The following is a 23,232-nucleotide window of genomic DNA, read 5'->3' as shown; positions in this document are numbered from 1 at the left end:
ATCTACTCATTTACCTTGATCATTAGGCATTTTATCAGAGGAATCCGCTAACAGGCCAAGCACAGGGGAAGAAAAAACAAGAGCAAGGATCACAAGCTTTGAAGATGGGACAGGCAGAACTTTTAAAGGAAAAAAAAAAAAATAACACCCCCCCCCCCACAAATTTCCAAACATAGTCTTATTTTTAGTGCTAACAGAAAATAAGTTCACATAGGGTTTCTGTATTTCCTTAGACTCAGCCCCCAGCTGAATTTTACTAGCTTAGGCTCATGTGCTTCAATGCTTTATCTTCATTTCCTTATCTAGGGTTTTATTAAAAGGCCCCTTTTAGCTCCTTTCTCCCCATAAGGATCCTCAGTAAGCCTTTCAGGTTAAAAAGCCTGCACTCATTGAAAGAGAAACATCCATCACAACACCACCCTATTTCTCTGTATAGGAACTGAATCACATCTGGTCTGACTCGTAAAAACTTGTAGATTCCTACAGTTGCATCCGCCCCAAATAGCCCATAGCAAGAGTTCTCTTGTATGTGATATGGTTAGGCCAGGAACCTAGGAAGCGCTGATCTCACGAACTCGGCATCAGGACTTGTCGTATCATCCACGGACTCTACATGCTGGAATGTGTAAGCACAGCTCCACTAAAGGGACACATAGTGAAGCCCTCAGCTCGGGGAGCATTACCTTTAGGTGTTCTGAATTGGACAGCTTCAGACATGGGTCCCATGCCCTTGGAGTTCCGGGCTTGGATTTTGAAGTAGTACGGTGTGTCAAGTGTTAGCTCTTGTATCTGGTGAGTCAGCCTGTTCCCCACAACAGGCTCAATAACCCAGTCATGTATCTCCGCATTCACATCTGTGCTGTAATATATGATGTAACCTGTCCAAGGGAGTTAATGGGAAAAGAAACCTCATTGCAGCTTTTCCTTTTGTAGTAAGTTAATAAATGCATATCACATCATATGCATGTTTCACCATAATATTCGGATAATGCACCCTTAATCATCTACAATGAAAATAATATAGTTTTGAAACCAATCATGGCCTGACATCCTGTTTTAGCTCTCCGGGGGATGACCTCCTAGGAGAATAACCCCCCGGTACACAGGCAGAGCCACAGTAAACTGTCATTCGATACTGCCACCAGGGGGCAGTCAATCACAACGTTGAAGCAGATAGTGTCGCAATCACATGCCTACCTGTCCAGCAGTGAAAAACCCACACTGGGTTGTTACTGGTTTTAAAATACAAAGTAAATGTAACCCCAGGTCAAGCCAAGTTTCATTCTTTTACAGAAGAGGCAAAGTCAAAACCTAAAAAACTGACATAAGACCAGTGTTTATGGGAAGGGATTCCTGCTGAAATCTAGAAGCAGGACAGTGCTAAGAAATATGTTTTGTTTTCTTATTCGTTCAAAGGAACTTTAGAAAGCAGAATCCGGTTCCTCAGCACACACCTACACGGAGCAGCGGCTCCAAAGGGAACACTTGGTGCTAATTCTCATCAGGGTCCCTCCTTGATAAGGCTGAGGAAGGCCTACTATCCCTTCTTCTGTGGAAGGTTCTTCTCTGACAGTCTAAGGAAAAATTCCAGGTCCTTCAAAGGCCTAGCTAGGTTAATACAAACTTTCATCTCTAATTGTAAGGGCACAGGTACCTAAAGTAGCAGGCCTTGAGGGAAAAAGAAATTAAATGCCTAATGGGCTTTTGGATAAAAAACCGGAATCTATGTTGGGTGTTAACCTGTAGAATCAGGCTAGCAGTATATAATTCCAAAGCCAGTCATCTAGGCAGAGGCAAAGAACAGCTCTCTTGAGAAAAATAAATACATCCATTAAATGTCCCACTATAGCCATCAGCTGTCTGGTATATCCCATTCCCCATCAGATTTGTACTCAGAATCAACTGACTCATTTTTATGCCCCTACGGGCAAACAGCACACCCTTGCTCCAATTTCAAGGACCACGATGACTCACACCACCCTATATAATGACCAAGCCAGCCTCAGCCTCCCGCTTCTCTGGGCAACACGGCATCTCTGGAACAACTCTGCCTGGAACACCTTGCCACCGCAGGCAGGAGCACTGCACAGGCAAAGCACACCTAGAGTAATCTTACCTGTGATTTTGCCGTTGGCTTCTGAGGGAGGCTGCCAATTCACAATTATGGTCCTAGGCTTTCCCTCTTTACTCACAACTGTCACATCCTTGGGTGGAGAAGTAGGAACTACAAAATAACAATACTTTCAATAATTTCTGTCCATTTCAATTTAATTCACCATTTTCCCATTTCCACTTGTGAGACACAATAAAGGGCACAAAACAAAAATGATGAAGCCTCTTGGCTTCAAAGAAATCATAGTCTGTCTATAATCAGTTCTAACAAAAAAGAATATGCAAATTACCAAAGAGAAAATACCATGCTATCAGGTTACCGAATGAGCATCCTGGCTGGGAGTCAGGGACAGGATAAGGAGGTAGGGAAATCAAATGACATTTGTACCAAGTACCTAGCAATGTGCAAATTGTATCTCACTTAATATTACGGCAACCTTGAAAGATCACTGCCATTACTCCTCTTTTATAGATCAGGACAATAAAAATGAGAGAAGTTGCGTAATTTGCCCAAGATGACTTTCTCCCTCCAGTCTGAATTATTTTGTTAGAATACTTTTATGTATAAAATAGTATTCTCTCTAATGTATAGCTGGCTCTTCAAAGCAAGGATGATTTTTAAAAGCCCTATTTCCTTGACTACATCATTTATAAATTGATATTATTTTTTCTTTCTTTTTCTTCTTTTTTTTTTTTTTTAAGATGGGGATAGGGTTTCATTCTGTTGCCCAGGCTAGAAGCAGTGGCATCATCATAGCTTGTGGCAACCTTGATGCCCTGGGCTCAAGTGATCTCCTGCCTTGCTTCCTGAGTAGCTGGAACTACAGGAGTGCAGCACCACACCCAGCTTTTTTTTTTTTTTAATTTTTTGGAGAGACAAGTTCTCATTATGTTGCTCAGGCTGGTATTAAACTCCCGGCTTCAAGCAATCTTCCCACCTATCTCAGCCTTCTAAAGTGCTAGGACTATAGGTATGAGACACCATGCCCAGACACAAATATGTATTTTTTCTTTTTTTTTTGTAGAGACAGGGTCTTGCTCCTGCTCAAGCTGGCCTCAAACCTGTGAGCTCAAGTAATCCACCCACCTCGGCTTCCCAGAGGGCTAGGATTATAGGTGTGAGCCACTGCGCCCAGCCCTAGTATTTTCTTTTATCTTTTCTTTCTTTCTTTTTTTTTAATCAGGCCTAGGTGAAGCTCCTGAGAGAACCAGACTGACGCCATCTTAAGGGTTCAGCCATTTTGTTCAAAACTGATGAGTCACCGTGAGTTGCCAGTTTTTCACCTTGAGTCATCGGCCTCCAATCAGAAACCGCCTTCAGGAGTGGGCCATATGGCAGGACCAGTGGAAGCCAATCCAGAAGCAGTCCCTTTGTTTAAATTGTATATGCCCACTTTGCTGTGCTACACTATAAAATACCCCTGTTACAGAGCTCGGGGCTCCTGGCTTGGATCCGTTGTAGCAGAGTCCCTGGGAGCCCAAGCTCATGCTTGCAATAAAACAGCTCTTTTGCTTTTGCATTGGAATCGGCTCCCTGGTGGTCTTTGGGGACTTCGTGATCTGGGCATAACGTCTGAGGGCTCGTCCGGGATCCCCCAAGACCCCTTGAGGACCCCCGACCCGAAGAGCCAATAAGTGGCTATCGTGTTCACTTTTGGGGGTTGAAGGTCTGTGAATGGTGTGGTAGGCATAAAGACAAGGTGGACACACTGGAGACTGCCGGCCAGGACAGCTGTGGAGACGTCCCGGCCTCTTCTGATGTGTGAAACTCAGTGTATGTTGTAGAGGTTATCCCACCAGACTGGGAAATGGACTCCCCAAGGCGTGGTGTGGAAGAAGTGGTTCTTGTGCCTGGGCAGTTTCATGGGTCACTCCCGCAGCACGGTCAAAGACCATCGTTTTACCTTTGGTTTTGTTTCCACGGACCATCTTTCTGGTTTGTCCTTTTGTGTGCTGTGTGTTTTACTGGTGTCTTTGTGTGGTTGTGGTTGGCCCTGATGGTGCGACTCTGACTTTGATTGTAATATGGGACAGACTCAAACAACCCCTCTTTCCCTTTTCCTTGTCCATTTCTCAGATTTCAAGTCCAGAGCACAGGACTTAGGACTTAGGGTGAAGAGAGCTAAACTTACCACTTTTTGCAGCAGCGAGTGGCCAACTTTCCACGTTGGCTGGCCTCCCAAGGGAACCTTTCACCTTCCCATTATTTTCCAGGTTAAGGACATTGTCACCCCAACCAGGTTCCGTACATTACCACCTGGATGGACCTGGTGTAGGATCCCCCTCCTTGGCTAAAGACTATTTTGCCTCCAGCAGATGATGTCTGCAGTAGTGCAGTGGTTCTTGCAGTATGCAAGAAGCCCCTCACTGAGAAATCCACTAAATCCGCCAAACCCAAACCCTCTGCACCGCTTTATCCTGTGTTACAGGACAGCATGAACCAGGATTTCTTTTGTCCTCCTCTGTATCGTCGTCCTGCCCCTCCACAGGTTGCCTCTCCACCTCCTGGAGAGGCGGCGGACGGGAAGCCTGCTGTTGAAGTCGAGACTGCAGCCAGACCTGGCACTGGGAGTCCGCCGTACACAAGGCAGGGGGCCCAGCGAGAGGCGAATGCTGACTCGACCATCCTTCCTCTGAGGGCCGCAAGCCCCCCAGATGTGCTTGGGGTGCAAGATCTTTACTATTGGCCCTTTGCCACAAGTGATTTATATAACTGGAAAATGCAAAACCCTACATTCTCTGAAAAACCTAGTGTCTTAGTTAATCTCTTAGATTCTGTTTTGTTTATTCATCAGCCTACCTGGAATGATTGTCAGCAGCTCTTACAGGTACTCTTCACTACGGAAGAGAAGGAGAGAATTCTTTCGGGAGCCCGAAAGTCGGTCGTGGGTGCAAACGGAGCTGTGAATACTAACCCTGCTGAGATTAACGCTGTCTTCCCCCTCACCCGCCCTGATTGGGACTTTCATACAGGGGATGGTCAGACGAGTCTCCGAGTCTACCGCCAGACTCTAATGAGGGGGTCTCCAGAAAGCGGCCCGTAAGCCGACCAATTTGGCTAAGGTAGGGAATGTGCATCAGGAAAAGAACGAGTCTCCCGCTGCCGTCTAGAAAGGACCATGGAAGCATTCCGTACTTATACTCCCATGAATCCGAGGAAGACAGTAGCAAGGCTGCAGTTATCATGGCTTTTGTTAACCAATCTGCCCCTGATATACGAAAGAAACTTCAGAAAGTAGATAGGTTGGCTGAGAAAACCTTACAGGATTTGCTTGCAGTGGCCAAGAAGGTTTATAATAACAGAAAGACACCAGAGGAAAAACAGACCTGCACTTGGACCAAACAAATTCAAGATCTGGCTAAAATCCTGCTGGCCGCCACAGCTGCCAAGCCAAAAGATCGGCGGGCATGACTGAAGCGACTAACCACTGAAGGTGAGGAGAAACCCTGGGAGGGGGGACGTCAACGCTTACAGAGGGACCAGTGCGCCTACTGCAAGGAGATAGGGCACTGGGCCAGAGAATGTCCCAAGCGGAGAGCCAACAAGCCCGCCGCCCCCCCCCGCCCCACCCCCGGCAAAACCCACATTTTGGAAATGGGGGAATTAAGTGATTAGAGGGGTCAGGGTTCAGCACCCCTCCCTGAACCCAGGGTAGCCCACAAAGTGGAGGGGACACCGATTGATTTCCTTGTGGACACTGGTGCCCAGCATTTGGTGCTTTTAAGAGATCAAGGTAAACTGGATACAAGAAAATCTTGGGTCCAAGGGGCAACTGGGATGAAACAATACTCATGGACCACCCGAAGACCTGTAGACCTGGGCACGGGCTGGGTATCCCATGCATTTATGGTTATCCCAGGCTGCCCATACCCCTTACTTGGGAGAGATTTATTAACCAAGATCGGGGCTCAGATATCTTTCAAGCAGGATGGTCCCCAAGTTACAGATGGGCAAGGGCGGCTAATACAAGTTCTGACTGTTCAGTTAGAAGATGAGTACGCCCTCCACCAAACACCGCACGGGGGCCCCGGCTGACATGAACGACTGGCTACACTCTTACCCATTAGCATAGGCAGAGACAGGAGGGATAGGATTAGCCCTTCATCGGCCATCCGTCTTAAGCCTGGAGCTGAACCCATAAAAGTGAAGCAATACCCCAAGGCCGCAGAGGTGAAGAGGGGCATAATCCTGCACATTAGATGCCTTCTTCAGGCGGATATTTTGATCCCCTGCCAGTCTGCTTGGAATACTCCCCTGCTGCCTGTTAAGAAACCCCTTACAAATGACTATTGCCCAGTACGAGATTTACGGGAAGTAAAGAAGCGGGTAATGGACATCACCCCACGGTGCCTAACCCATATACACTTCTCAGTGCCTTGTCACTGACTCAAAAGTGGTACACAGTACTAGATCTAAAAGATGCCTTCTTCAGTCTGTGTCTTGCCCCACAAAGCCAGGCTACATTTGCTTTTGAGTGGAGCGACCCAGAGGAAGGCCTCAGTGGACAACTGACCTGGACCCGCCTACCGCAAGGCTTTAAGAATTCCCCAACCATCTTTGATGAGGCTCTACATGCAGACTTAGGTGAGCTCCGTAAATCTCACCCCAGCTTGACCCTTCTCCAGTACGTAGATGATATATTAATAGCAGCCGCCACAGAGCAAGATTGCTTACAAGGGACATGAGATCTACTTGCTACCCTGGGAGACACGGGACACCGCGCATCAGCGAAGAAAGCCCAAATATGTCAGCAAACTGTGAATTATTTAGGTATGTGCTTAAGGATGGCCAGAGATGGCTGAGTGAGGCCAGGAAGTGCACCGTACTTGGAATTCCTGTTCCCACTACTCCCAGGCAAGTGCGGGAATTTCTGGGGATGGTTGGATTCTGTAGACTATGGGTGCTGGGATTTGCTGAAATGGCTAAGCCCCTTTATGAGGCCACCAAGGAGGGACAGCCTTTCCGATGGACAGCAGAAAAGAGATCAGGCATTCAAAAACCTTAAGACTGTCTTGTTAACCTCCCCTGCGCTAAGCCTCCCTGATATCACCAAACCTTTCCATCTATATGTGGATGAGCATAAAGGAGTGGCAAAGGGGGTATTAACCCAGACTCTGGGACCCTGGACCCGCCCAGTAGCTTACTTGTCCAAAACACTTGATCCAGTAGCCTCGGGATGGCCCCCTTGTCTACGTATTATAGCAGCCACCGCCCTCCTAGTGAAGGATGCCAATAAACTCACCTTGGGGCAGGAACTGTTAATAACAACCCCTCACACCATTGAGGGAGTTTTGAAGCAGCCCCCAGATTGGTGGATGAGCAATGCACGGCTGACTCATTACCAAGGTCTCCTTCTGAATCCACCGAGGATTCAGTTTTTACCCAGTACAGCCCTGAATCCTGCCACTCTTCTGCCCAACCCAGATGCAGAGGTGCTGCTACATTACTGCCAGGATGTACTGGTGCAAGTCCACAGACTCCGCAAAAATTTGACTAGATCAGCCATTGCCTGACGCCAAGGAAATCTGGTTCACGGATGGCAGCAGCTTCGTGAAAGATGGACACAGGTATGCAGGGGCAGCGGTGGTTTTAGAGACTGAAACGTTGTGGGCTGAGCCCCTTCCGAGCGGAACTTCTGCCCAACAAGCAGAACTTACAGCCCTAACCAAGGCCTTGGTATTGGGAGAGGGGAAGAAGGTCAACATCTATACGGACAACCGTTATGCATTTGCCACAGCCCATATCCATGGGGTCATTTACCGAGAGAGGGGATTGCTAATGGCAGAGGGAAAAGTGATAAAGAATAAGCAGGAAATACTAGACCTCCTGACAGCCATCTGGTTGCCTAAAAAGCTAGCCATCATTCACTGTCCGGGCCACCAGAAAGGAAATTCCCCAGTGGCCAGGGTGAATAGCCGAGCCGACGAAGCAGCCAGGCCCTTAGTATGGCCCAGGAGCTAGCTCTCCACTTGACCTGATCCAGGATGGCCACTGTTACCTGAAAAACCTAAATATTCCCCTGAGGACCTGGCTTGGCTCCGCACCATTCCTCAAGCCTATTGCCCAGAAAAATATAACGGCTGGTGGCGCACCGCGGATGGCAGAACTACCCTCCCGACACAGTTAGGAATGGCAGTGCTCCAAGGCATGCACCAGGCCACCCACATGGGCAACAGAAAATTAAAAGATCTGGTCCGTCATGCAAAAATTAAAATAGAGCGCCTAGACACCAAGATAGACCAAATCATTGGGGCCTGTAAGGCTTGCCAGCTCACAAATGGCAGAACGGGTCCTGCCACTCTGGGAACCAGAGAGCGGGGAGACAAGCCTGGTGCGTATTGGGAAGTGGACTTTACAGAAGTCAAACCAGGTTGGTATGGATATAAGTATCTTTTAGTCTTCATCGATACTTTTTCCGGGTGGGCTGAGGCATTTCCAACGAAGCACGAAACCGCCCAGGTAGTGGTGAAGAAACTGCTGGAAGACATCCTCCCCAGGTATGGACTACCAGCCCTGATAGACTCAGACAATGGCCCTGCTTTTGTGTCACAGGTAACGCAGGCAGTGGCTATGGCTCTGGGAACTACCTGGATATTACATTGTGCTTACAGGCCCCAGAGCTCAGGGCAGGTAGAAAGAATGAATAGAACTCTAAAAGAGACCTTAACCAAATTAACTCTTGAGTCTGGCAGAGACTGGGTGGCTCTCCTTCCTTTTGCCCTGTATCAGGTTAGGAATTCCCCATATAAGCTGGGGCTCACTCCCTATGAGATACTTTATGGGAGACCACCCCCATCATTCCCAACACTCGCACAGATTTAATAACTGAGGCAGATGATGAAAATTTCCTCCTCTCCTTTCAGTGTTACCAGCAGGTACAGAGAGAGTGTTGGTGCTGCCTGCAGGCTACTTATGAGGCTGGTCCCGTACCTGAGCCTCACAAGTTCTGGCCTAGTGATTGGGTCTACGTAAAGAGGCATTGCCAAGAGACTTTGGAACCCTGGTGGAAGGGCCCATATGTCGTGATCCTGGCGACACCCACCGCTCTCAAAGTAGGCGGCATCGCCTACTGGGTACACCACACCCACGTAAAACTTTCAGACCCATTTGCCATTCAAGAAGACTTCATTCCACAATGGAGAATCCAGCAGGCCGAAGGCAACCCTTTGAAACCCTTTGAAGTGCTCCCCACCTACTCGCTGCTGATATTGCTTGTATGTACCCCTTTGTGTGCCTTCCCTTACCCTGATCCTCATCAGCCATATAATGTCACCTGGTATGTCTATGGGGACCCGTCCACGGAATGTCTGGGGGCACCTTCATCCGGTCTGCAGACTGGCGCTGTTAAATTCAACCTGAGGTATACATCCTAAAAGCACCTGGTACCCAGATTTATATATAGATCTAGATCAAATAGTGGGATTCACGCAGAGTACCTGGAGCCCCCGACACAGCTCGTATTAGGTATGCCCAGGTCACCACATGTACAAGTATGGGGGAAGAGACTATTTTTTTCTGTCAACATTGGAGCTGTGTATCCACAGGTCAAATCTGGTGGACACCACCAAACACCCCGGACTTAATTGAGGTAAAGAGAAGCCCTGGTCCTTGGTCACATACAGCTGGCAGAGACAATTGCCACCGAACCAGGGTCCTCGGGGACATAAGACTATGTGACCCAGTGCACATTCATTCACTAGCCTGGGGAAAAAATCGTTTCACCACCTGGAAATCTGGAAAAATTTGGGGACTCCGTCTATACAGCTCCGCCCAATGGGGTATGGACTTTGCTGTACACAACAAGGGGGGATTTATTAAGATAAAAGTAGAATATAGCCTGGTACCCGGTAAACCCACCCGAGTTGGGCCTAATAGTATCCTCCGTTACCCAGCAAGTGCTCAGATACTCTCTAGATCAATAACCCATGCCCCTGTGACATCCCCATCGCTGTCCAATTCCAGTAGAAGCCGATTTGCATACCTAGACCCCACATGGGAACTGCTCACCAGTATATATCAGGTATTAAATCTGACCAGGCCAGATCTGACAGCAGCCTGTTGGCTCTGTCTTAGTGTAAAGCCCCCTTATTATGAAGTTGTTGCTATCCTTGGACAGTACTTGACTGGTGAACCATCAACCTGCCGGTGGCATCAGAGTCACTCTAAACTCACTGTCCAAACAGTAGTAGGTAAGGGAGTGTGTATTGGGACAGTACCTGAATCCCACCAGCACCCATGTAATGTCACAGTTCCGTGGAATGGAACCAGGTATTTGATACCTTCAAGTAATGCTTGGTGGGCCTGCTCGACAGGTCTGGCCCCCTGTGTACATGCAGGGATCTTAAATCAGAATAATGATTACTGTGTCATGGTGCAGCTGATACCAAAAATAATGTATCATGAAGAAAGTTCAGAGATTTTCGGGCACCTTGAGCCCAGCCCCATGCAGAAAGTGGGAGGTAATTACAGCTCTCACTATTGCCACTTTATTAGGGCTAGGAATAGTGGGGGCTGGGACTGGAGTGTCTGCCCTAGGCCTCCAGGATAAGAACTATGGTGCCCTCCGAGATGCAATTGATCTGAATATTCAGCAATTAGAAAAATCTATTACTGTCCTCCAAGAATCCTTAACTTCCCTTTCCGAAGTAGTCTTACAGAACCAGAGGGGACTGGACTTGCTGTTCCATCAACAAGAAGGGCTGTGTGCCGCCCTAGGGGAGGAATGTTGTTTCTATGCTGATCATTCAGGAGTCATGAAAGAATCTATGGCTCTTGTCCAAGAAAGCCTGTGCTGGCACAAAATAGACAAAGAAAATGGTCAGAGTTGGTATGAGTCTCTGTTCAATTGGTCCCCCTGGTTAACAACGCTAATATCAGCATTAGTTGGACCTTTGGTGTTATTACTGTTACTCCTAACCATAGGCCCCTGTGTTATCAACAGGCTCATTACATTTGTGAGAGAACGTGTAGGAGCTGTACAATGGTTAGTTCTTAAAGGCCAATACCGGCCCTTAGCAGAACAAGAAATGATGGAGATGCAGATGTTGGGTTAGGGCCCATGATTGGGCCCTTCAATTTACAAGTAGAGGGGGGAATGAGAGAACCAGACTGACGCCATCTTAAGGGTTCAGCCATTTTGTTCAAAACTGATGAGTCACCATGAGTCGCCAGTTTTTCACCTTGAGTCATCAGCCTCCAATCAGAAACCGCCTTCTGGAGTGGGCCATATGGCAGGACCAGTGGCAGCCAATCCAGAAGCAGTCCCTTTGTTTAAATTGTGTACGCCCACTTTGCTGTACTACACTATAAAATACCCCTATTACAGAGCTCAGGGCTCCTGGCTTGGATCCGTTGTAGCGGAGTCCCTGGGAGCCCAAGCTTGAGCTTGCAATAAAATGGCTCTTTTGCTTTTGCATTGGAATCAGCCTCCTGGTGGTCTTTGGGGACTTCGTGATCTGAGCATAACACTCTAACCTGAAGTCCCTGGGGTGCAGGGCTGGCACGCTAACCACTGACCTATGGGGGAGCCAGTGAGAAATACATAATATCCATTTTAAGTTTACACTGAAAGCATACAGCCAATTATTGAGGCTATAGCTCTAAAGTAAAGCTGTTTATGCAACAGAAAAAATAAAATAAAAATTATAGTGCATTTCTGTCTATGTCACAGACAAAAAGTTTAATGTACTAATAGGAAAATGAGCCAATTAAGTACATTCTAAAATGTTCTCTTCTCTTCCTAAAATACTGGAATTGTCATAGTATAAAATGAGAGGAAGTCTGGAGAAGCACAAATGTCCTAAGGGAAAACACAATCTTATTTGTTAGCTAATGGGCTGGAATTAAAGTAAAAACATTCCTAAAATGGTTACCAAAGAAAGCAAACTAAAGGTCTATTTAGACTTCTGATCTTTATTTCTAACTCTCCAAATCCAACCCTTTTCTCTGTAGGAAGCCCAACCAACAGTACAATAGGGCCAAGTCCCATTTGTGGAGAATTTAATCCACATATATAGGAAAGAAAGAAGTAGGAGGCCAAAATAGACAGAGATTCCTAACAGTTACACACGTGTCCATACTAGGCAAGCCCAAGGACGTAGAAGGGCAGGCCTGACAGTGAGCGAAAGCAAACAGCTTCTCAAACGCAGACAGCATGCTGTCCTTAACTTGCTTAGTTATTTTTCCTCTCATGTACACTTAACAAAGATTTCAGTCATTAATTGGTTTGCATGAAAGCTGCAGAGGTAGCTTTGGGGTCACCTAGCAAAGTGTTCCGGTTCCAGCAAATATGGCATTGGCCAATGCTTGCTCAAGGGCAGGTGGCTTATCTTTTCTATCTCAATTTACAGTAAGCAGGATCAATGGCAATAATCCCTTACATCTTCTCTGTGCTTTATAAAATATCATGTCTTTCCCCTCTGTTCCTCATTTTGCCCTTATAATAACCCTATAAAGTAGGAAAGGCCGAGATTATTATACTGCTTTTACAGATGGGAAGAAGCCGAGATTTAGAGGTAGGACGACCTACCCATCACACAGTCAGTAGCTGGTTAACCTGGGATTAAACTCAAGTCTATCTATTGATTTCTATAATTTAGTATGCTTTGAGTTATAGTATCCTATTATTTGCTAATACTCTTGTTCAGTGACAAAACCCCCCACAATCCATCAGTTCAGACAGCAGACAGTAGCTGCTCGCTGCACTCTGTAGGATGTTAATTCATGTACTCAATCCTCTGCCTGGGTAGTAAAAGCAGGTGTGAGAAGTCCCACGACTTGGAATGTGGCACAGCATGAGCAAGGGCTTCCACTGGCTTCCACATCTTGCAAAGAGCAGAAATGCCACGTGACAGGGGTTCTGACACACATACCTAATTCAAAGGTGGTCCCATGAGCTGTCATACTCCAGGTGCTTGACCTTCGACCTTTGGTCACCATTACAGAGAATTCATAGAGCGTATTTGGTTTTAGACCAGTCACCAAATAACTCAGAGTTGTTGCATTTGCATTCTGAAAAAATTTGAATCGAGAATTTTAACATTAGAAAAAAAATCAATGATTAAATATTTTCACCCAGAGCAAAAGTATCAGTACCTTGTACTTGGTGTTTGCTGGGATGTTGGTTTTCCATCGGACTGTGTAGTACCGGGAGTCTGTAATCTTCTGGTGTTTGGGCAGGGAGTTGTCCGCCCACGTAATCCGTATGGTGTCGTGACTCAGAATGGAAGCCTGAACTCCCACTGGTGGCATCATGGGAGTGGGATCTGGCACTGGAGTGTATGGAGCATTAATAACAAATAAATCAACTTCAGAAGTGTCTGGGTAAAAAGTAATTAAAAAAAGGAAGTGGCATTTTAACGTAAACAAAAATAAAAAAAAGGGAAATGCAGGGTAATATAATGAAATGAAAGGTGAGATATGGAGAAAAAAAAGAGAATACAAAGTTAATAGATAACCACCATTCATTTAAAAGAGTATTTCCACTTGTGTTCTTTCAGGAAAATTTTGCAGGAAAATGTTAAGAGAAGCAGTAATTGATTATATTCTCTACTACATTCTATAGGCATGTTAAAAATGTGATAATCCAGTGATTATTAATGTATTCATGCTTAAATTTTCTTAAAATTACTCGCAAATTCTACCTCCTGTTCAAAAAAGATCACCAAGAGATGAAAACTATTAAAACCAAGGATATAATTTCTAAACAAGAAATACAAAGCTCATCTTGAGATTTCAGTGAATGTGGCTGAATTTGGGGGACAGGCGTTATGAGAGCACATCACGGACCTGAGTCCTGAATGTAATGTCAGCCATGGCAACTCAGCCTGGCCTCTGATACCCAAACACGGCCAAGTCCAGACTTGCTGATGTCTTGGGTCTGAAAGCAGTATGACTCACCCCCAAACAAAGCAAAAGAAACTGAAGAGCATTACTCTTCCTTGAGAAAAGGTAAAGTAACATCATGCTGGGCTATTTTCTTTTACAGAGTTAGAGAACAACTCAGGGATGAATCCCCATCAGTTATGGGAAATGTCACCATAATCACGGGTCCAAATGACAAAGCCTTCATGAACGTCAGAAATCAGAGTACTGGACAGTACTTATTTGATGGAGAGGAAAGTCCATGCTCATGTGCCGTCCTGCACCATATGCAATAGACACATTCCCTAAGCACCATTGCCAAAACAGGCCAGCACGAGCACAAAAGCAACAAGGACCATGGGCCCAGGGCAACCCAGCAGGACACGGTTGGCTTTTCCCTACTCTCGGTTAGGTTTTCTAACTCTATACATATGGGTTTATTTAAGTTCAGGTTCTACAATGGGCATTCTCATATCTTTTTTTTTTTTTTTTTTTTTTTTTTTTTTAATTTTTTTATTAAATCATAAGTGTATACAATGATATGATTATGGGGCATCATACACTCACTTCATAAACCATTTGACACATTTTTATCCCAGTGGTTAACATAGCCTTTCCGGCGTTATCTCAGTTACTGTGCCAAAACATTTATATTCTACATTTAACAAGTTTCGCAAATACCCCTGTAATATGCACCACAGGTGTGATCCCACCGATTCCCCTCCCTCTACCCACCCCCCCCTTTCCCACTTCCCCCTATTGTTAAGTTGTAGCTGGGTTATAGCTTTCATGTGAGAGTCCCAAATTAGTTTCATAGTAGGGCTGTGTACATTGGATATTTTTTCTTCCATTCTTGGGATACTTTACTAAGAAGAATATGTTCCAGCTCCATCCATGTAAACATGAAAGAGGTAAAGTCTCCATCTTTCTTTAAGGCTGCATAGTATTCCATGGTATACATATACCACAATTTATTAATCCATTCGTGGATCGATGGGCACTTCGGCTTTTTCCATGACTTAGCAATTATGAATTGGGCTGCAATAAACATTCTGGTACAAATATCTCATATCTTTATGGTGATTAGTTCTTCCTATAACTCAAAATCTGCGATGGCACAGGCCTTGTTGATGAAAAACCGGCAAGCTAAAGTAATAGCCTCCATTTGAGTAATTTCTTATATAATGAGGTCTTCAAAGTAATGGAGGAACAGCATACATTACAATCAAAGGCTTTGTTCCAAGTTTGTCAGGACACATAGCAATTAGTTATAGAAAATGCACTTTTGAGTGAAGAATTCATTGAGAAATGTTTTTCTTATATGCACCAACTCTTGGAAAAGATAACTATGTTGCATGACTTAGGAATATTTCTTTATATATTTCTCGCCAATAAAAGTATGACACACAAAAGAAAATAATTTCAACTTTCTTTTTAAAAGTTCACAGAAGGGCGGTGCCTGTGGCTCAAGGAGTAGGGCGCCAGTCCCATATGCCGGAGGTGGCAGGTTCAAACCCAGCCCTGGCCAAAAACCACAAAAAAAAAAAAAAAAAAAGTTCACAGAAAATGTACATTATCAAAATACAAGGTTTTCAAATTTTTTTCACACAAAATAAATTTGTACTACACTTGTTATAACATGTTTGAACAGGATCTAGTTTGAGGACTAAGAATGATAAAGCAGGGATAAAGCAACAGTTTGAAAAGATCCCCTATCAGAGCAACACGAATTTTGTTAAAATTGAAGCAAGAACAAGCATCAAATTTATGGTGGAGCTTAGGCAGAAAATGGTGAAATCACTGATGCTTTATAAGAAATTCATGGAGATAAAGAAATCAGCTGTTTACAGATAGATAACTCGTTTTAGGAAGGGCTGAGATGATGTTGACAGAGAAGCCTGCAGTGGCAGACCATCCGCGTCAATTTTGAAGTAAAAATGCACCTTGGTGCCCTCAGGAGGACCAAGAATTAACAGCAGAAACTATAGTCAACACCACAGACACCTCAACTGGTTCAGCTCACACAATTCTGACTAAACAACTGAAGTTGAGCAAACTTTCCACTTAGTGGGAACCACTATGTCCAGATCAACTGCAAACAAGAGCAGAGCTAGCTTTCAATAGAATTTTAAACAAGTGGGATTGAGACCCTGCAGCATTTCTTTGAAGAACTGTTAACAGGAGATAAAACATGGCTTCACCAGTATGATCCTGACAATGATGCACAACTAAAGCAGTGGCTCCCGAGAGGGAGGCACGGTCCAGTCAAAGCAAAAGCAGACCTGCCACAAACAAAGGTCACGGCAACAGTGTTTTTTTGGATGCTTCGAGGCATTTTGCTCACTGACTTTCTGGAGGGCCAATCAACAACAACGTCTGCTTATTATGAGAGTGTTTTGAGAAAATTAGCCAAAGCTTTAGCAGAAAAACACTTGGGAGAGCTTCACCAGATAGTCCTTCTCCACCATGACAATGTTCCTGCTCATACCTCTCAACAAATAAGGGCAATTTTGAAGAGTTTTAATGGGAAATTACTTAAAATCCTGATTTGGCTCCTACTGACTTGTTTTATTCTCTTAAAAATATTTTAAAAGGCACCCATTTTTCTTCAGTTAATAATGTAAAAAAGATTGCGTTGACATGGTAAAATTTCCAAGATCCTTCGTTCGTTAGGGGACTAAATGGCTGGTATCACCGCTTACAAAAATCTTGAACTTGATAGAGGTTTAAGGAGAAATAAAAATCTTTTTTTTTTTGTAGTTTTTGGCCAGGGCTGGGTTTGAACCCGCCACCTCTGGTATATGGGGCAGGTGCCCTACTCCTTTGAGCCACGTGCAGCCTGCGAAATAAAATATTTTAATTCTCTTTTTCCATGAACTTTTGAAGTTCCCTTGTATTATGGCCCGATTTAAGAAAGTAGCAGGATTTTAATATTCTCTTTTTAACCTTATTTTTTCCTTTCTGATACTAAAGCTATTCCTAAAAGAATTTATACATTTTAAGCTCATCAGAGTGGAAGATAGGACAAAACTACCAAACATGTAGTAATAATGCTGGTCTTAAGTAGAAACTTAAAAAAAAAAAGGGACACAGAAAGGAGTATTATCAAATCTGTTCAATTATGCAAAGTACCTAGAAGACACAGTAGATAATTGTAAATAAACAGAAAGGAACATTTTGAAAACAAAATGTTTTCCAGTACCCTTTTAAAAAATTCACAACTCTAATACAGGGTGCCCATAAAGTTCACGTGCAATTTAAAATTGCACACAAACTTAATGGACATCCTGTATATTTACTTCAATAAACTTTCTCATTCAGATTAGATGCTTTACATAGCTACAGAAATTTTACATTCTATATGTTACTTTATTTTAGAGATATTTTAAGTAGATAATTCAAAGAAAAAATAACATTTGCTCTAATAAATGTATAATTGATCAAATTAATAGTACCTCTGACCTTATACTCTTTATACGTGTATAAAGTTTATGAAAGGTACATAGAAAAATACTTTCCCAACCTATTCAGTAACTAATGAAGCAAATGGCATAGTCACCAATTTATTGCCACAATCAGTAACCTATATAATTCCTTTGGAGATATGACGGTCTTTTCATTTTTTGACTCATTTTAGTTGTAACTTACCTGCCCAAAAGATAGAAAATTACTTATAATTCTTTCACAATCATGCTTTCCATGTCCTAATACATTAAAAACATGAGTAAATATCTACACAGGATGGGGCTTACATGATAGGATTAGTATATTCCAAAAAAGTAAAACAGGAGTTAACAGAACTTTCCATGCTGAGGGCCCATTTTCCCGCTGGAAGTCTGAACCCTAAACTGCCACACACTTTCCCTCCAGTGACACTGATGGGGTCGGCCTCATGCCAATATTCTCCGCAAGCTGCTGTCAAAAGCTGGAGACCAGGGACAGACAGGATACCTTACCTGTGTGAGGCCTGGTCACTGCACTCTCGTACAGGGGGATGCCTTCACCCACGTTGTTAAACGCTTTCAGGGTTATCACATAGTGAGAGCTGGGATCTGAAGGAAAGAAACAAGTGAAGACAGTGTAAAAAAAAAAATCCTCATTACAGAATTAAAAAAATTTAAGGATGAACTTGCATAATCTTAACTGCAGAGGAATTAAGGAAAAACAAATTTAAAATATTGTATGTGGAATTGTTCTGGGGTATGGGTTGTGTGACCGGAGACACCAAAGAACAGTAGCTTTGCCGTGGGTATAAGCTCGCTCCTGTGATTATTAAGGGTAAACAAGGAACAGACTACAAGTCTCTGACCACGTGGGCTTAACGGGAGCATAACATCAGAGAAACTGTTCCGAAACAGGCTCTGAGTATGCCTCAGAGGGGAGTCCAGTTCTCTTTTTGCCTTTACGTTAGCAAAAGCCATTTTTAACCCATTACAGACCTGCCTTGTGTGGCTTATGTGGGACAGTTTAACCCACAGTATGGGGAGATATGAAGATGAAAGCACACACAGTCTAGAAAAACTGGCCAGGATTAAGTTCTTGGACCTTGTCTCAGCACTGGAGGTCGACTGTGCTTGGATTCTCTCTTGGCCTGTGCTACGGTTTTGTGATGTTCATTGTATGGACATGCTGGAAGCCCATATGTGGAATTTGAAATTAAACAACCCCCTTTTATGCCCTTGAAAGAGGACAGTGATTGGAACAACTAAGATAGAGAAGAGAAGATAATCTCTTAACCTCAGTAAATGCTGAATGTCCTTAACTCTTCAGGGGGCCTCCAGGACTGGCCAAACCTCACCTGGCCATCATGTAAACTTCCTGGTCAGAATGAGATATGTCTCCAGATTTAATTGGCTTGGAGGTGATACTGCAATCATGAGACTGAGAGAAACACTCCCTCTAGTGATAATGCAAAATGCTGATGATCAGACTCAGATAAAACAGGGGCATTAAACAGGTGAAACAGCTTTCACACTCTTACTGGCTGAGGTAAATCAGGAAGATTCTGATTCATCCCATTCTGCATCCAAGTAGGGCAGGGGTCCTCAAACTGCGGCCCGCGGACCACATGAGGCAGTGTGATTGTATTTGTTCGCGTTGTTTTTTTACTTCAAAATAAGATATGTGCAGTGTGCATAGCAATTTGTTCATAGTTCTTTTTTTTTTTAAAACTATAGTCTGGCCCTCCAACAGTCTGAGGGACAGTGAATTGGCCCCCTGTTTAAAAAGTTTGAGGACGCCTGAGGTAGGGTGGAGACTTTCACGAGTTCAGTTTCAGAAATGAAGACTTGGGTTCCACTTAAGTGTCTCAGGGTAGGAGTTGACCTATTTCACTCATTTCTGGCAAAGCCGGGTAGTTACCCAAAGTGGGCACCATCATGAGACCTGTGTTACTTCAAAAGCTGGAAAAAGCTGCTTTGCTTGGTGACCCACCTGCTCTCCAGATACTACAGGGCAATATATAGAGGCACATGGTCTTCCCAGGTCAGAAAGAACTGACATCACATGGAATCAGTAAAACTTACTACCTGAATGATAAGAAAAGTGGTCAGGCAACATGGTAGGCCATGGTGATGTCATTCACCGAGACTGGGGACAGTGGCAGAGCAATGGTGACACACCTCTTCAAGGCTTGATTCCAGGCCCTCTTCTACTCCCACTCCCTGTGCATTTCATTCATTTCCTTTGCTTCTATTAGCAGGTATGTGCTGACAAATTCAAATACAGATCTCTAGTCTGGATCATTCTTCTGAGCACCACACTTCTGTGCTCCACCGTGGGTTTGGCATTTCCCCTTGGATGTCTCAAGTCTTTCATTTTCTTCGTCTTCTTTCCCCTCTCTTTGCACTTCCCATCTGCCTCAGTATCCCCAGTTCAGTATATGGCTCCACTACCAAGCTGCTGCCCCAGCTGGGACCTGAAGGTCACTGACCTCCCTGCCTCATGCCTTCTAGGCAAGGCTCATGGATCTGACCGACTTGTTTGCCTCTCACCACTCTGCCCTGTTCTCTGTGCTCCATCATTACTGGCCCCTGGACACTAAGTTTTCTCTTACCACCGGGCTTCCCATGCTGGGGACACATCCATCCTCTTTACCTAGAAAAGTCTATTATCAGAAAGTACTCGTTCCATACTATAAAGCTACGTTTTTCTTCCTCTGCGCTGTGAACAATTTCAGTTGTTTTAAATTGTACTATTTTTAAATTGTACTAATAATTGTGAACATGTCTGTCTTATTCTCTGCTCTATCTCCAGAACAGTGTCTGGGATGTGTGTCAACTGATTAACAGGTTTGGGGAAGAAGATACTAATTTTGGATCAGATGAAATATAAGCTATGGGATCTAGCAGGCAGATGTTTGTATGGATCTGAAGCTCAGCCCCAGTTTGATGAATCAATGAATCCCTAAATGTGCTTCACCTCTGACTTGCTTCTTTTACTCAACAGTATATGCATCTCAGAACTACCTAGGCTAATAATTACAGGCCATGCTTAATTTACTTTATGCTGATTCAGGTTTCCTTGCTACTTCTCAACATGCAGCCTTCCCCAATAAAGAGCAACTCTGCCCAGCACATGCAGTGCTCCTTCACATCTCTTTGCTTCAAGCCCTCCTCTGACTCAGTCTTGCTAGTCCAGGTTCAGCTTCTTCCTTGACTGCTCTACAGTGCTTTGCCATTTCCCTTCCCTGAACATATTTCACTGCTACTCACTTCATCGTCCTCTTGCGTTGTACTTTTATTCTATTAGACTCAAAGCACCTGAAGGTCCAGGACCACATCCTATCTACACTGCAAAGGATTTTCATTTCAGTAGTTTCATAAAGGAAACAGCAGGAGGCTAGTTGCCACAGGGACATTTTGATTTTACCAGCAAAGCTTTCCTTTCACCCTCAACAACTGCATTAGGAGATGTTCATGTGGGGGAGCATTTCCCAGTTTGTGCTGCTTCTTCTTAGAAGGAAAATGAAAAAGAAAAAGGCTATTTGTTTTTGAATAAAGATTTAAACTGCTGTTTATTTCCCAGAAGAAAGGATGAAAGTAAACTCATTTGTAGGCACTTGAAGTTGTTCTTAAAAGAATTACAAAGATATGATTTGAACAAAAATTGGGTCAGGCCGAGCACAGTGGTTCATGCCTGTAATCCTGGTACTCTGGGAAGCTGAGGTGGTGGAATGCCTAAGCTGAGGAGTTCCAGACCAGCCTGAGCAAGAGTGAGATCTTGTCTCTACTAAAAGGAGAAAAATTAGCTGAGCATTGTGGTGGGCACCTGTAGTCCCAGCTACAGGTCTCTGTCTCAGCAGGCTGAGGCAAAAGGATTGCTCAAGCCCAAGAGTCTGAGGTTGCAGTGAACTATGATGACACCACAGTACTCTACCCACGGTGACAGAGTGAAACTCTGTCTCAAAACACAAACAAACAAACAAAACATTAAAAGAATAAATACATAGAGGCAGAGCAAGATGGCAGCAGAGTAACAGCTTCCTTGCATCTGGGCACCGTGAGTCTGGGGAGATAGGACTCCAGGCATCTCTGGCTGGTGGGATCTGCCTATCATCACCCCTGAGAGGATACAGGGAGTCAGTGAGAGACTTCTGGACCCCAAGAGGAGGACTAAAACAGTGGAAAACTGGCAAGTGGTCGTGTGTGTTCAATCCATCTAAACCCGCCCGCAACTGTAAGTTCAGTAGCAGCGAGACTGCAAACCAGAAAGGCCTTACCTGTGAACTGTTTCGGTGTCTTTGGACTTGGCACTCAGCTGAACTGCCTTGGGGAGAGCCTGAGCGGGAGTGCGGAGAACTTTGGCCTTTGTCTAGGGCCCCAGTCTGAGCCGCTGAGCCAGACGGAGCTAATAGTGTTTGGCTCTGGGTCACAGGCAGCCATTGTGAGCAATCTGCCCCGGCAAGCTCCGTCCTCAGGGTCGCAGAGCTAGAATTGGGTGGGAGCTGGTAACCCAGCGACCAAGTAGCCTAAGGGCGGGGTCTGAGCGGCCTTGCAGCCCTAACCCTCGAGGACAGAGGGAGACCAGTTTTGGCACACAGGGTAAGTGGATAGCCACTTCAGCAGTGATTCCAGTGACAAGCACTTCCCTGGGAAAGCTTCTGCTCAGCAAGTCAACAAGTTCAAAGTGCCTTTTAAGTGGGCTGAAGAGAGATTTAGGGTGTCTACCTGCTGGGGTTTGAGAAACTAGCAGCCTCCAGTCGTATCAGAACTGTAATTAACATCTCATACCCCAGAAGACCACGTGTTGCCCAGACAATATTCAATAACATATACATACTGCTTTGTTTTTGGTTGTGTTTTTTTTTTTTTTTTGGTTTGGTTGTTTTTTTTTGTTTATTTTGATGCTGTGGATTGTTGTTTTGTTTTTTAAGTTCAACCTTTTCCATACAGATCCTTTTTCTTTCTCAATTTTTCTAGTTTAATTATAATTTCCCATTGCTGCCTATTTCAATAATTAGAAATTCATTTTTGTTAGTGTTTCTACTGCTATTATTTGGTTTTTCCAGCCAATTTTATCCCGTAAAGTTTTCTGTTTGATTGTTTTGGTTTGATTTATAGCATTTTTGTCTTTCCTCTCTACTTGGTGGAGGTGGGGTACTGTGTCTGATCAGGTTAGCAAAGAGCTGCTGACCTCAAAGGAACCACCCAACCGGGCACCCCCAGAAGGTGGTTTTTTTTTTTAAGGTTGTATCAAAGTACCCTACTGTACGCCTATATTGCTCTGTCTCCCTCTTTCTGTGCCTCTCTTCTTTTTGTCAATATTCCTTTTGCCCACCCCCTCTCCTTTCTCTATTTTTCTTTTTTTTTTCTTATCACTCGGTCCTCCTTTCTTTCATCCCTTTTTTGCTCTTCAACGTTCTCACCCTTCTGGTCCTGTAACCCTTAGTCCACAGGCACGAGAATTTAAAGAGCAAGAGGAAGTGAAAGGAAAATGAGGGCAAGGAAACAGATAAAAGAAATCACTCATGAGGAAGAATCAGCAGAAAACTCCAGGCAACATGAAGAACCAGTCCAGAACAACCTCGCCAAGGGACCATGAGGTAGCTACTGCAGAGGATTCCACCTATACAGAAATGTTAGGAATGACAGAAAGGGAATTTAGAATACACATGTTGAAAACAATGAAAGAAATGATGGAAACAATGAAGGAAACTGCTAATAAAGTGGAAATTAACCAAAAGGAAATTCAAAAACAGAATCAAATAAGAGATGAACGATATGAAGAATATAAAAAGGATATAGCAGAGCTGAAGG

General features: G+C 44.3%; 1 protein-coding gene across 8 annotated transcripts in view; it reads right to left on the bottom strand.

The window, feature by feature from the left end:
- The window catches only part of NEO1 (neogenin 1), a 266,637-nt gene that overhangs the window by 26,766 nt on the left and 216,639 nt on the right, over positions 1-23,232 (bottom strand). For 4 of the 8 annotated variants that reach the window (XM_053594083.1, XM_053594089.1, XM_053594086.1 and 1 more), the window contains exons 16-21: positions 17,932-18,027; positions 13,208-13,431; positions 12,985-13,123; positions 2,117-2,224; positions 684-878; positions 15-47 (exon numbers count right to left, since the gene is read on the bottom strand). In XM_053594083.1, the coding sequence (XP_053450058.1) occupies positions 15-47; positions 684-878; positions 2,117-2,224; positions 12,985-13,123; positions 13,208-13,431; positions 17,932-18,027 (795 nt within the window). The remainder of the gene's footprint in view (positions 1-14; positions 48-683; positions 879-2,116; positions 2,225-12,984; positions 13,124-13,207; positions 13,432-17,931; positions 18,028-23,232) is intronic. The other 4 variants (XM_053594084.1, XM_053594088.1, XM_053594085.1 and 1 more) reach the window with 3 other exon arrangements.

The sequence above is a fragment of the Nycticebus coucang genome, chromosome 6 (genome assembly GCF_027406575.1).
Source record: "Nycticebus coucang isolate mNycCou1 chromosome 6, mNycCou1.pri, whole genome shotgun sequence".
Classification (NCBI taxonomy): domain Eukaryota; kingdom Metazoa; phylum Chordata; class Mammalia; order Primates; family Lorisidae; genus Nycticebus; species Nycticebus coucang.
The sequence above is the reverse complement of the archived record's forward strand: the minus strand, read 5'-3'. Positions and strand labels throughout refer to the sequence as shown.